Source organism: Alligator sinensis, unplaced genomic scaffold, assembly GCF_000455745.1.
Source record: "Alligator sinensis unplaced genomic scaffold, ASM45574v1 scaffold116_1, whole genome shotgun sequence".
Classification (NCBI taxonomy): Eukaryota; Metazoa; Chordata; order Crocodylia; family Alligatoridae; genus Alligator; species Alligator sinensis.
Window position 1 is genome coordinate 2,758,206 of NW_005841908.1, and position 14,817 is coordinate 2,773,022.

The 14,817-nt window shown below is 42.5% G+C and overlaps 1 protein-coding gene across 1 annotated transcript in view; it reads left to right on the top strand.

Moving 5' to 3' along the window:
• The first annotated feature begins 277 nt into the window (after positions 1 to 277).
• The window catches only part of CWC15 (CWC15 spliceosome associated protein homolog), a 27,594-nt gene continuing 13,054 nt past the window's right edge, over positions 278 to 14,817 (top strand). The window contains exons 1-4 of the mRNA XM_006018621.2: positions 278 to 452; positions 3,996 to 4,108; positions 5,754 to 5,842; positions 8,125 to 8,235. Coding sequence (XP_006018683.1) covers positions 322 to 452; positions 3,996 to 4,108; positions 5,754 to 5,842; positions 8,125 to 8,235 — 444 coding nt within the window. The 5' untranslated portion in view covers positions 278 to 321. The remainder of the gene's footprint in view (positions 453 to 3,995; positions 4,109 to 5,753; positions 5,843 to 8,124; positions 8,236 to 14,817) is intronic.

A 14,817-nucleotide genomic window follows, 5' to 3' on the forward strand; every position in this document is an offset into this window, starting at 1 on the left:
CCCCCCCGGTGACACCGGCTGCTGGGCAGCCTGGACCGAGGGCACGGTCCAGCAAATGGCAAATTTGTGTGTTCTTATGTGACTCCCCGCTGGTGTCGCACTTCAGCCTGACCCCCTTGAAAATCTCCCTCCCTTTCAGTATAACGAAATGGTTGCCGGGCGGGTTGTGACGGGCCGTGTTGCAGCCCGGGTGTGTGAACGCTTCCTAATGCAAGGCGTTCTCGTCGCGGTGATTCCTACATAACGCGCCCGCGGGTACGTGTCTCTCACCACAGTTAGTAGTAACGGCTGTATTTTGCATTGGATTCCCAAGTAGCTGAGATGACAACAGCTGCCAGGCCAACGTTTGAACCTGCGAGGGGCGGGCGAGGAAAAGGCGAAGGAGACTTAAGCCAGCTCTCCAAGCAGTACTCCAGCAGAGATCTTCCTTCTCACACTAAAATCAAATACAGGTAAGCGCCGGTTTGTTTCTCCTGAAATATTTTGCGCAGCGATTCTTCGTTAACAAAGCTAGTCTGAGACGCGAGTAATTATTGAAAACAAGTACTATAATTATTAGCCCTCTGCGTGGAAAGGGGCTTACTGCTGAACTAGAAAAAGAACTTCTGCAATTTTTAGCCTAAGGGGCAGATACAGAAGATAAAATGGATTGGAAATTATTAGAGCGTTTTATTATTGAACGTACTATTAACTTGCGATGTGTGGGTACCATGATGGAAGCAAGTATTCAGAAGTGGTCTGGGTACACAGAGGGTGAACTGGATAAGAAAGATATCCTGCACCCAGAGGTTGTTTTGGGCAAGGATATAGGGACATGTTAGACAGGAAGACGTAACTGTATGCATATCATAACTGGTAACATTTACAGAACAAATAAGGTGATGAGACATGCTAAAAATGGTTTTTGAGGTTGGATGGGGTCTTAAAAAAAAAAAAAAAAAAGGACAGATAGTTTTGAATGAACATATTGATTAAAAAATAACCTGTGGAGAGACTGGCAGGTGGAGGAGGATAATAGACTCTCATTGTGCAAGGTAGATCACTTGGCAGTTTTGCCCGTTCACTTCCAGTATCTTCAGTGATGTTTTCCTTTACTTTTGTTACCAACCACATTCTGAAAGTGTTTGTTCTTTAGGTCAGAGGTGTCAAATATATGGCCTGTGGGCCAGATCTGTCCCATGCAGCCCTATCATTCAGTCTGCGGTGCTGCCTATAGGTCTCGGATCATCCCCATGTGCTGGATGTGAGGCAATAGACTAGCTCCCCACACAACGTGGGGCTGGCATGCTTACTGCATGCAGTATGTGGGACTGGTCCAGGAAGCATGCAATTCTAGCATGCAGGGGACAGTCTGTATACCTGATTTCAGCCTGTAGACTGGCCCTATGCCTTTCATTTGATCTGCTGGGCTGAATGAGTTTGATGCTCCTGCTTTAAGTTTATGATGGCTTTTTTAGTAGAAGGAATGTTGTTGTGATTTTTCATTTACAGAGAGCAGTGTAGGCAAAAATGCATATGAGTATATAATATATAACTTATTGTTCTTTTGGGTGGGTTTTTGTTTGTTTGTTTGTTTGTTTGTTTTTGGTATCTTCTGCCATTCTTCCTGAACACTGATCTAATAGGTTGGCTTTGTTAAATATATAGCCAGAACTTCATCACACAAATTTAAAAGTGGTCACTTTAGTCCCTCACCTCTTTTTGAATGACATGGTAACATTTTGGATTCTTGTGATGGTACCAGAGGTAACATCAATTGTGGGCACTCCAGTTCCTTGTTCTTATTTATACAGTAGGAAAATTGAACAATATGTTAATACTTATGGTATATTTTATAACTGCTGAAATCTAGGATTCCTTTAGGTGTTGTAAGCACTTATTTCTAGAAGTGAGTTCATAGAGGGGTGGAGTTCATTCCTGTTCATTTCATTTGTTTTACTTTCTTTTAATATTGGCACCTAAAATTGAACAGTCCTTGGAAACCTTATATTAATGTGGGTTAATATAAATCAACTTTGCTGACAGAGACTTCTTAAGTATGCATGAGTGGAAATATTGTATATAAAAATTTATTGATGTGCTTTTTCCTACTTAGAAAATTAGGGTTGGAAAGGACCTTAGGAGGTCAAGACTGTTCTCAGTGGTGGCAGATGACAGAACAAGGAACAACGGGCTCATGTTGCAGCAAGAAAAGTTTAGGTTGGATATTAGGAAAAACTCTCTCACTAGGAGGGTAGTAAAGCACTGGAACAGGCTACCCAGAGAAGTTGTGGAATCTATATCCTTAGAGGTTTTCAAGACACCGGTAGACAAATCCTTGGTTGGGATGATCTAGTTGGGGACAGTCCTGTTTTGATCAGGGAGGTGGACTAGACCTCCTAAGGTCCCTTCCAGCCCTAATTTTCTAAGTAGGAAAAAGCACATCAATAAGTGTTTATATACAATATTTCCAATCATGCATATTTAAGAAGTCTCTGGTACCATCACAGAAATTAGGGTTGGAAGGGTCCTTAGGAGGTCATCTAGTCCAACTCCCTGTTCAAAGCAGGACTGTCCCCAACTAGATCATCCCAACCAAGGATTTGTCTACCAGTGTCTTGAAAACCTCTAAGGATGTAGATTCCACAACTTCTCTGGGTAGCCTGTTCCAGTGCTTTACTACCCTCCTAGTGAGAGAGTTTTTCCTAATATCCAACCTTAACTTCTCTGGCTGCAACATGAGCCCATCCTCTTTGGAACCCCACTTCAAGTAGTTGAACACTGTTATTAAATCCTCTCTCAGTCTTTTCTTCTGCAAACTAAATAACCCCAGTTCCCTCAGCTTCTCGTAAGTAGGGACCTACCTAAACTGTGGTGCAAGTGTGCTAATTTTGTTCCTTGTCATGTGTCTTCCCCCCCTCTGCCCCCATCCCCCAGGCTGATTAGAGGGGTACTGGTGACCCCACTGCTTGTTGCTTATCAGCCAAGAGATAAAAAAAAATACTGTCTTAAAATATGCCATGGTTTTTGTCTGCTGGCTGATCAGTGACGAGCAGCAGGACAACTGGGGCCCCATAGCCAATCAGCAGTGGGAGGCAAAAAAACCGTGGCCTATCTAAAACAGTGTTCTTTGCATCCTAACCAATGACCAGCAAGCAGCAGGACTGCTGGGTCTCCACCACTCAGCAGGGGGGTGGGGGAGCATGGCAAAAAGAGCAAGATTAAAGGAACTGCTGTGCAGTGCATTTCTGCCAAGATTTAGGTAGGTTCCTGCTCATAAGTCATGTTCCCCAGCCCTCTAATCACTTTTATTGCACTCCACTGGACTCTTCATTTTTTCCACATCCTTTTGGGAGTGGTGGGAGCAAAACTGGATAGAGTACTCTGGATGCAACCTCAACGGTGCTGAATAAAGGGAAGTAATCACTTCCCTCAATCTGTTGGCAATGCTCTTACTAATGCAGCCCAGTATGCTGTTGGCCTTCTTTGCAAAAAGGGCACAGTTGTTTGGAGGCTAGGAAAAAAACATTTGTCATCTGATCATCTCTCTAGGATTAACTGAAAATACACTGCCCTCTTGATCTTATCTGAAGAGGCCTGGGAAAACATGCATCCAGCAATAACTCAGGCTGTTATCATTTATAAAAGGAGGGGAAGAAAGAATGCTGTCCAGACCACCAGATCCTGGTGTTGTCTGGTACCGTATGTTTGGATACTGTAGTATTAGGTGTGTTAGGAGTAGGGAAGAGAGAGAGGGTCATTCCCTAACTTGCAGGTATCCTGTCTGGTCTTTAGATTCTGTTTGGAAGCCAGTGGAAATTAGATGAAGTTTTAATAATTTATTGCTAGAGTAAGAGTTCCCCTCTAATGACATTTCATGCTCTGCATTGCCCAAAAGAATATTTTGATTCCTGGTAACCACTTCTCACACGCAAATTTCCACATGGCCTGCATGTGGAAATTGTTACCAACTAACAGCCATCTCTTCTCATTTCTTTTTTCATGTCTGGTTCTAGACAGACCACTCAGGATGCTCCTGAGGAAGTGCGTAACCGCGACTTCAGAAGGGAACTGGAGGAGAGAGAACGTGTTGCTGCAAGAGAAAAGAACAGAGACAGACCAACAAGAGGTAACAGAATTACATACTGTAACAAATCCAGGTTGGGCATCAGGAGGACAAAATCTAGGAACTCATGTTTCAGAAATGCGGGCTCAGAGTCCCTGAGCTGAAGGAGAGCTTCTGCTAAGTATTGCTGCTACCAGAAGACCTATCTTTAGGCCAGGCACTAGAAAATATACTTGGTGTCAGATTGGTGCAATACTAAAGGATCTTTTACTCTTGAAAGAAATTCATATTTTCATGTTCCTTATGGTGTTAGTGAGACATATTATTAATACCTGAGTGCTGGTGTACTGTGGAATGGGAATGATCATATGGAATTTAGTATTTTAGTCTGCATGGTGATGTATATAAAATGTACTACTAGTAGCTTAAAGCAATAATTGTATCTAGGTATTAATACAGCATCCATTAGAGAGGTTGGAAGATAAGGACATTCATACTCTAAACTGCAAAACATGTGTTGCCTGCGGTACTCCAAATCCTCAGTGCTTATCAGCAGTCTTCATGCAACACTGGGGGTTCCTTTCTCATTTGGATCTCGAAAGTTGAGCAGTTTAACTATAGCTTCCCCTGTTAACCTCTTTCCCCTTTGACATAATTACCTAGAACAGCAGTTCCCTAATTGACAGATTACGTACCGTCAATTTAAAATGATACGGCCTTAAGTACCACCAGCAAATTTTTCATACACATAGGTAACAGACTGCGTATTAGAACAGGGGCAGTAGCTGGGGTAGATGGGGCTCCAGGGTGGGTTGTGGAATGGTTGGAACCCCAGGAGGCTCATCCAGTGGTGCAGGGAGGCTCGTGCTACTGCGCACACCCTGGGGGAAGCATGGAGGCATGTACCCCCTGGATTTGGCTGTCGGGTGGAGGCTCTGCCCCACTGCTGTTGTCTTGGGAGCCGCATGTGATGCCATGCGCCTCCTGTGTGCTGGCTGCACTGTCCCCCGCCTGGCAGCAGGAAGCACATGACATCGCAATCGACTCCTGAGGCAACAGCAGTGCGATGCAGAACCCAGCATGCAATGGGTAGCCTGCCTCCACCCCATGCACAAATCTGGGGGGCACATCCCCCCCCCCATGCCTCCCCCTGGGGTGCATGCAGAGGTAGGAGCCCGCCCCGTGCCTCTGAATGAACTGCCCAGGGCCCCATTCACCCCAGCCCTTACCTCTACCCCTCCCTCCCTCACTGTGGGGGGGGCCTTGATTTGTGCCCCCCTCCCCACTTACCTGCTGGGTGCTGCTCCAAACTTGGCTGCCTGCAGCAGGCTACAGCTGGGTGTCTGCACTGTGTGCACTGCTCCCCACCAGCCTTCCATTGCCTATACACATACCACTTGCAGGTTGTCTGCGTACCACAGTTTGGGAACTGCTGACTTAGAATTTAAACATTCAGTGTTTCTTTGATTTTTGGGTGCACCAGGAGCCCTTCTCTGGTTATCTTTGTAGAAGGGGTCAGCTCAGGCAATAGGAGTTAAAGGAGTGCTAAAAAATATGTGCAAGCTTTTATTCTAAGGAGTGACAAATCACTTCGAAAAAAAGGTTATTTTATATAGTTCCTGTGTTTGCGTGAGGTAAGGTCAGGTTTATCAGACATTTGCTACATCTGTTCCTTTGTTTCAGTACCTTTTTATTTCTTTCCCCACAGATCATACAACATCATCTTCAGTGTCTAAGAAGCCCCGATTAGATCAAATTCCTGCAGCAAATCTGGATGCAGATGATCCACTTACAGACGTATGTATTCTCTGCTGTCCTCCACAGGGTATTTGCTAAAGGTACATTTTGTGCTTGCATATGTGTTGAGGGCATTGAAACAGGTAACCACCAGATAATGGTTCAAGCACATCTTTCTGAAACATCTGGCAGAGGAGTTTGGAGGTGTAGAGTAGCTGAGAAGGTTCTGCTTTCAAACCCAAATATCAGTACAAAACCTGTGTAGTTCCTCTTCACATGTGCCTGGCAGCCCAGATCAGTGAGATGTGTGGAGTTTGCATACACCAGCAAAGTGGGGACTTCCTCAGTAATAAGTACAGAAGAGACTTGGATTACATTTAAATACCTAATAGCTGGAATTCATGAAAAGTGGAGCCCTAGGACCCTCCCTTTACTCTGTCCAAGCACTGAATCTTGGCTTTGGCTTCTCTCCTCCTATCTCATGCTAGGCTCTAGCTGGGAGGTCTAGTAATTTGCTTGGTAAGTGGTGGTAGTGGTTTGTTGTTTGTTCCCCTTTAAACCTTGTTTCCATCCTGATGCCCCAGTATTGGAAGTGATGCACAGGAAACTAACCATGAACTGCTAAAATTATACCCTTTCAGAATATGCTATGTTGCTATTCAGTTACAGCTGCACTTGGCTTTAGTTTAATGTTCTAGGTTTCTCTGACCAGTTGTATGTGGAAAGGTGGAGGAGATGCATACCACTGATCCCAAATAGCAACAGTGGAAAACTACAATTATGCAATACAGAAGCCTGGAAATAAATTCACTTGTAGATGAGGGTTGTTGACAAGCATTGGTCCCATTCCTCTTGCTCTTCATTCATCTTCTCTTCTCTTGCCAGCTCCCACTGCTGTCACCTTGTCCCCAGAGTGAGAACCCTAATAATGTAAAACTTTTTCCCTTGAGCTTTGAAGTGAGGACTTGATGCTACCCTATTAGAGTGACCCTATTAGGTGTTGTTTCCATCACAATGCTCCTAAAGAATGAGTAGCAGAAGAAAAGTCCTGTTTGTTTTTGCCAGTATTGCTAGATTTTGTTAATCCTGACAATGCAGTTTTGTTTTAAAGATCAAATGGCATTACTTTCCTCGTTTGCCAACCTGTTGCATGCCTGGCAGTTGCACAAAGTAGCCAAAGTTCTAGGTTTAAGGGATGAGAATAAGTAAAGTACATTCTAATGTGGTGATTGTGTTCTATACTTCTGCTGTCCTTCTGCAACATTTATTATTTATTAAAGGATTTTTTCTTTTGCAGCTTATTCTGTTCTGTGGGCATGTGACATGTATACTAGCATAATAATAATTTTGTTTTGGCAGTAGTTCCTAGTGAAAGCTTCCTTGTGAAAGATGATATACATGCCTGTAACCAAAAGGCGGTTTCTGCTAAACAGGGCTTTCAATCTGAAGACACAACCAGAGACTAGGTGGTTTAAAACAGATAAATGGGGAAGGAGTGAGGACTGTGTGCAAGTGCAATATAGTTATTTTGCATTTAGTTGTGTCGGTATGTCATCTGCCTTTTGTAAAAACAATTGCAGTTATTTGGTTGAAAACAAATGCTTCCATTTTGTGTCTTATTTTTATATATATATTAGTAAAAGCTGAGTTATCTAGCACCTTACAAGCTGACATGCTCTGTTAACTGGCATGTTGGCTTGTAAGAGAAAAGTGAAACCGGAAGTGCCCACTGTGGCACTTCCAGTTTCATGGAGCCCCCACAACCGGGGGAAAGCAGCCTGCGCTGTCAAGCCCCCACGGCCCCAGGCATAGGAGCCTGTGCGGGTTCCCCCCCTCCCTGTACCTCAGGACCTACAGGAGGGGCGGCGACACCCCAGACACAGTGGGACAGGCGGTGGCCCAAATGGGCAAAGATGCCTGTTCGGACCACTCAGTTATCCAGCATATTTTGTTATCCGGCACCCTGCACTCCCCCTGGGTGCTGGATAAAAAAGTTTTTACTCTGTGTGTGTGTGTGTGTGTGTGTGTGTGTGTGTGTGTGTGTGTGTGTGTGTGTGTGTGTGTGTACACATTCTGTATAAAAACAAAAAAAATTGTATTGCACTTGCTGGCATTGCAAATTCCTAAATGCTTCAGGACTCTACTAGCAAGATCCAGTCTGGTTTGTGTGGGTTATCATCCCATCCCCCTTCCCCCCACAGGACTGGTTGTTTTCAGTGTTTGGATAAGTGTTTAGGCTCTCTGTATCCTTTTGTCCATGAATAATTCACATCTTGCAAAAAAAGAAGCTACCTTTTATTATATTGAGCAACTAGTCCACTATTTTCTTTTCTTCCTGTTAGGAAGATGATGAAGATGAGGATTTGGATGAGAGTGATGATGATGACACTGCAGCTCTTCTGGCTGAACTAGAAAAAATAAAAAAAGAGCGAGCTGAGGAGCAGGCCCGAAAGGTAAGTTCTCCCAAATTAAGTAGCTTCTTTGCCTGTAAATTAACTTTAAAAAAATGCTGTGGTACCAAGTACTAGAAATGACACCATAAGATGGGATGACAGTTAGAACTGGTGGAAGTGAGTAAGTAGCAAGTTTAGTGCTGCTGTAGTCCTTTTGAAAGAGCACTTCCCAGATATATCATAGACTTCCTTTTACAACTAGTCATTACCACTAAAAATGTTTTTTGTAATAAGTGTTTGTTGGTGTAACCAGGTGCAGGTTGGTTGAGCCTGCATAGGCTAAAACCTGCATTCATGGGCAATTACCAGGTGTAGGATGGGCAACTGCACAAACTTTTCCTAAACTCTCTGCCAGCGTGCTTAGTTGCAGCCTACGGCAATTTTGCTTTTCATGTGCCAAGTACTTCTTGATTAGAAACACTGTTTTTAGCATTGATTTGGACTTCTGGTGACTCAGTTAATGCTACCAGTATAATTTAATTTAGGATTGTAGTTTCAGCTTTCCCCTGGTAGAAGGTAGTGCACTAATTTGATGTGTATACCCTTATGCCTGAGTTTTATTTAACTAGCTGCTTTTTGTGACACATCACAGTTTTGCCATCAGAGGGAGCTCAAGTCATAAATACACATCCTCAAGCCATACTGATGTGATTGCACATGAGTAGTAATCAAAGAAGGAACCAAATGAAATTTTTATAGTATGGGAATTAATCTTTTCACATTTTGATCCAGGACTTTGTCCCGAGTTCATTTGCACTACTGTGGGAGAGAGAGGATCCTCAGTGGTTCCCCTAGCAGGGAATGGCTTCTACGCTAACCCCACTTACAGCTACTGGTGTAGGAGGTGGGAAGGTGTGACTGCAGTGCATTGTGCTTTGATTATCCCTGCTTAGCAAATATACTTTTTGGGGTAGAGGGATTTACTCTATAACAGCTGGGTCCAAACTAGAATCTGCCAGAATTGTGGACCTCAGAGTCTGTTCTAGCTTTCCCTCCTGCGGAATGCAGTCAAGAACCTAGCCTGCAGCACTGATGGCACTGGACGTATTTTCAGAATTGCATAGTGTATTGTAAACAGGAAAACAAAAAATGAGGAACTGTTATCTCTCTTCTTGGGGAAAATCTCTTTCCAAGCCATGCAGTTTGTCCAATAAAATATATACATTATAAGTAGGATGTTCTCAAAGGCAGTATAGGTTAGGATATATCAAGCTGGTTATGTTTAATCCCTTTCAGGGAACCTGAATTTATACGTTATATAAATAGTATCTTTTGTTGGTCCAACTGTATAATTGGGGGAAAGATTAAATCAGCTTTTGGGCGCAAAGTGCCCTTCCTCAGGTTGTGCTCGAAAGCTTGTCTAATCTTTGTTCCAGCTCTACAGTTGGTCCAGTAAAAGGTATCACTGAAAAAATCCTTGCCTTATATTTCTTGGACCATCACAACTGCAACAACATTCCAAACTTACTCAAATGTAGATGCTAACATTTTAAAAATATGCTTTTAAATCTTTATCTTGTCAATCCCTAAAAGACCTTCAAAACCAGCTACCTGCGTGGAATTTTGTTTGCGAGAGGTAAAGGGCTGAGTTAACCTTGCTTGATTTGTTTTGGGGGTTGTTTTGTTTGTTTTTGTTAAAGTTTTGGTTTCTGAAACTACTGATACTTCAAATACCAGCTGTTGAGCTTATTGCACTAGCTGTTTTTAACTTGAGTCACTTTCAGGTATACTTTACCAAGATGCATAAGAATTACAGCACCAACCATGCATAATTATACAAGTAATCTGAGAAGCTATGCTCTGCAGTAATGACCTGGCACAACAGGATTTATTTAACACTCTGGCAGTGTTGCCTCACAATTTTCCTACACTTAAAACTTATTTAAACACAGTGGATTCTGTGTTAGCTGTATGTGCCACAATAAAAGGAAATTTCTGTTTTGATAACCTTAATGCAGATTCTTCTTACAATAAAAACTTAGAATAAGTTTTCAGTTTGAGTGGAAGCTGGAATTATACTTTTGTATTAACAGTTTAGCTTGTTGCAGTCACCCACGTGCCTGTGGCACTGCAATTTGAATTTATGGCTGTAACTCGCTATACACAATGTTACATTTATATTTTTAGATTTATATTAAATATACAAAACACGGAGACAACAGATCGATCAGATTTCTAAGCTGTCTTTTTTTCTATGCCTGTAGAGGGCACTCAAAGCTGTAAAGTGCCTAGTACAGTATTCATCTTCATCTTCTGGCTAGTACAATATTCATCTTATTTCTGCTATCTTTTTTCCCCCCTCTCAACTGCTAATACTCTTTATCCTCATTATAATGCCTGTTTTAGGAGTAAGTCAACATGAAAGAACACATGTATATGTCAAGTACGGGCAAAGACTTGAAGTGAATCACTGCCTCCTTTATTGCTGAATAAATATATATAGATTTAATCTGGAGGTATGAACTGTAACACTTGCTGTCTCTCGACTAATGGCTAGAAAAGGCTGAAAATTGTTCTCTTGTTGACATAAAAGCATTTTCATTAAATACTGATGACTTCTAAGAACTCAGTTTTATATTCGTAATTTTTCTACAAACATTTAGACTGCACTAATCAAAATGTCAATGTGAAAAACAGGCAATCCATTACTTGCCAAGTGATAGGAGGACAATTGTGTGGGAGCATACCTTTTAAAAAACTAAGAGAACTACACAAGAGAAAATTATTCATCTGCACTGGACCCACCACAGTGGGCTTTGTGAACTTGACTTCACCAGTTTAATTGGGACAGTGTCTGTAAAAATAGAATTTACAAAATATTCCAAAATAATGTAACTTAATAATTCCTTAAGTGTAGATCTGTTCCCTAAGGCTCATAGGAGGGGACCACCACCCTGTTAGTGACATCAGGTTCACAAAGCTCACTGTAGTGGTATCAGTGCAAGAAATCAGAAAAAGAAAGCCTGTTTTTAAGCATAGCATGGTTTGGTGGCTGATGCAAGGAACTTGGAATACAGAAATCTTTGGGGATTTTTCCCTTATTTCACTCTCAAACTTTCTATACAATCTTATTCAAGACACTTAAAAACCAAATCACTTTTTCTTGTAGGAACTGTTTTCACAGCTGCTGGGCTGTGAGAAGAAAAGTTCTTTCTCCTTTTCTCTCCCGCCATGAGCAAGCTACCTATGGCCTTGGCTTCTAGTGTCCTTCAGTCAGTACAGCTCCATTGCAGCCACAGTAGCTGTTAGGTGCCCCGCATAAAGAGTGGGTTCCATATTTAGTTGTGGGTTTCATAAGAGGAGAAATTTAGGATTATGAGAAGGTGTTACTGTCTAGTTCCTGGAGAGATTGCACAGAAGTAAACCATTGGCTCCCTGCATTCAATCTTGCCCGTATAATATAGGACTGCAGCCTCCAGCTTTGGTTCATCAAGTCTTCTCCTGCCCCAGTGGGTGCATCCTCATAGATAACAAAGTGTTTTTGGAACCTCTATGGGTATTTTATGGCTAACTGCATTATGTGATGTGGTTGTGAAGTGCTTTGCGCATCCATAGAGTTTGACGTCTTTCAGGTTATTATTATTTTATAAACTCTGGCCTAGGAATATTTGTGTACATAGTTGAATTCAGGGTAATACCTTATTTACTCAAATATAAAATGTCCCTGAATACAAGATGATTCCCCCAATAATTATATTCTGTATATGGAACATTTATAAATTTGTTATAATTTTCCAAGTATGGAATCTAATTATTGAAGGTTTGCCTTGAATTTGTCTACCTCCCCTTGCTTCAGCAGGGAAAACAAATCTTGGGGGGGTCAGGTAGTTCCCTTGCCCTTGGCCTCCTCCCAACTTCTTTCCTTTGCAACCGCTCCCCCCATTATAGTCAGACCCTGCTCTCCCTGAGCACATGGAAGTGAGACGCAAATTTGAAAACACTGACCTTGAAATAAACAGCTGTAGAAATCTGCATGTGTAGTACCCATAGATTTAGTTCATCCAGAATTGATGCATGTTGTCTTTTTTAAAAACTGCTGCAAGTTTTAGCATAGGTACTCTATAAACACAGTTTTAAGCAGTACATTGTACCTATGTGCATATAGTCCAAATTACGTATGATGTTGGCTGTCTCTCTTCCCCCTACCCCTCACTGCTTACCTTCTGGAGAGCTCTGGCTCCAACTCTGGGGCAGTCAGCAGCAGCTGTGCTTATGGCCTTGGCCTTGGCCTGGCCCAACTAGAGGGAATCAGCAGTGGCAGCTCTGGGCCCATTTGGGCCAGAGCTAGACATAAGCAATTGGTGGGGAGGGAGGATAGGCCAGGTTGTGCTGTCTGCCCTGTGCTTCTCCTAAGCCACACACCCTGTGTGCCCCTCTCCCACTATATGACCCACCCTAGTCTGGGGTAGGCGGCAGCCCAGTTCTGGGTTTGAGGCCGAAGCTGCAGCTTAGCAGCCACCTGCCTCAGACTGGTCTACAAGTCTAAGAAAAGACTTTCTCCGTGCCCCTGCCCCATGTCGATTGAAGGAAAATAACCTTGTCTTGGATTTGAGTAAATATGGTAGTTACTTTGCAGTCTCCTCGCTAGTCCTCCATTCTGCTGTATTATCTATAGTATAATTATGAAAGCCAAAAGTGGAACTAATCCTAGACAAACATCACTGGGCACACAGGCTTTTGTTGAGTAGCACAACACAAAGGTGCAGGAGCATATATTTGAAGGTCAAATTTTTGTTGGCTTTGCTCTATCGGGAGCCTGCAGGGCCAAAATCTTAAAGCTATCCTGAGTCCAAATACAGTTCAATATCAGGTTGCATATATCCTGTATTAATATTGCTACAGATATATGATTTATTTTTTTAAATAAAATTTTATGTTGTGTGTTAACCCTAAAACACCATTATTTTGAGTCCCTTTTAGGATACATTGCATGATTTTGTGATTTATATTCTCTAGCTACTTCCAAATCTGATATAAAATCAGAAGAATTCTTTTAAAGTGTACCTCCAATAAATATCAATGAAAACCTAAAGAGAAATCTGGCTTTTCTAGATCTCTTTGCATGGCGTGTCTCCGAAGTTCAGTCAGTATTCATATTATAAAATTAACAATGTTATAACCTTTATCAAGATGTTTCTTTATAGTGGGGGAAAAAAAGTGGAAATCAGTGGCCGGGCCAAAGCCTATTGTAGCTGTTAAGTCCACTGAACTTTGGATAAGTCTTTGGTGTTTGCAAGCCCTTGCTTCCTTTGGAACTTGGTGGGGGCTGAGGGTGCTTAGTACCTTTTGTAAAATGTTCTAAAGAACAATGAATTGGGCGAATGAGAACCAATGAACTACTCAAAATAAAACACAGATTGGCATAAAAGTTCTCAAGCCTCCTTTCCTTCATTTTCCCCCTCCTTCCCGCCCTCCCCCCAATCCTTCTGAAATCAAAATTTAAGAGCTCATAATCCTTGAGAGATTTGAGTCTTCTTTCTGCACTTTTTATAATAATCTGAAGTAACCAATACAAATATTTTTACACCCATGAATGTTCAATTTGCGTGCTTTATTTTTTTTGCAAACTATTCTTTCTATGTTCCTCTGGACTTGTTCAGAACTGTACAGATGTTGAACTTGCCGTGTATAGTTAGCAGACTTCTTCTGAATTTTGAAACTAAATATTGCCTTTTAGCGCGTGTCAAAAGTTCCAAATTCAGCATCAGAAAAACTACTCTTGTGCTTGTCAGTTTTCAGCCACTTGCTTAAAATGTACATTTGAAATAATTAAAAACAAATATTTTTAAGAATTCCAAGTAGGAAGCTGAATGTGTGTGTGTGGAGTTCAAACCAAGTCATTTTAAAATTGGATCATCTTGTATTTTATCTGAAAACAGACTTCAGGTGTTTGTTTATCCCAAGTTTTTTTGTTTTTTTTACTACTGTTTATCTCACACCTGAATATATGACTTTACTTGTCATACCCAAAGCAAAATCACTGCAGCTCTCGGCTTTGTTCTGAGCTTAATGTTGTGCGGGCCGGGAGCAGTCCGAGGCCCTCGGGGGCACGCGGCGGGCTGTGGCCAGCAGCCCGGACACGCCGGGTCAGGGAATGCAGGCCGGCGGACTAGAATTAGGCACAGACGCTTAGCAGTTGATTTAAGATTATTTTACTTATGCCGAAGATGGTCGCGGTGCAGGCAGGAAAACTTGCTTGAGTTGTGGTTACAGACAGAAAAGAAGAGAGGCAGACTAGAGTTCCTTCCACACGAACCTTCTAGCCCAATCTGGTTGAAGGCTCTAAACCGCGAGCCCGTCGTGTCAACCGAAGAAAATAACTCGAAGCAGAGAGCTCTGAATACACTCACACGAAGTTTCCTAGGCTCCGTGGAACTTGCGCGCAGGGAAGGGGTTCGGCGAGGGATCGTTCGGCAACGGGGAGAGGCCAGAGGTTGATCAGACCCCTGTAGCCTTCTTGAGATGCACGCTAGGTCCGATAGGCTCCACAGCGCTTGTGGAGTCCTCCAACTGGGGCGGAAACCACTCAAGCCTCTTATACGGCTAGCAAGCCAATCACTAGCCGCCACGTGGGAATAATTT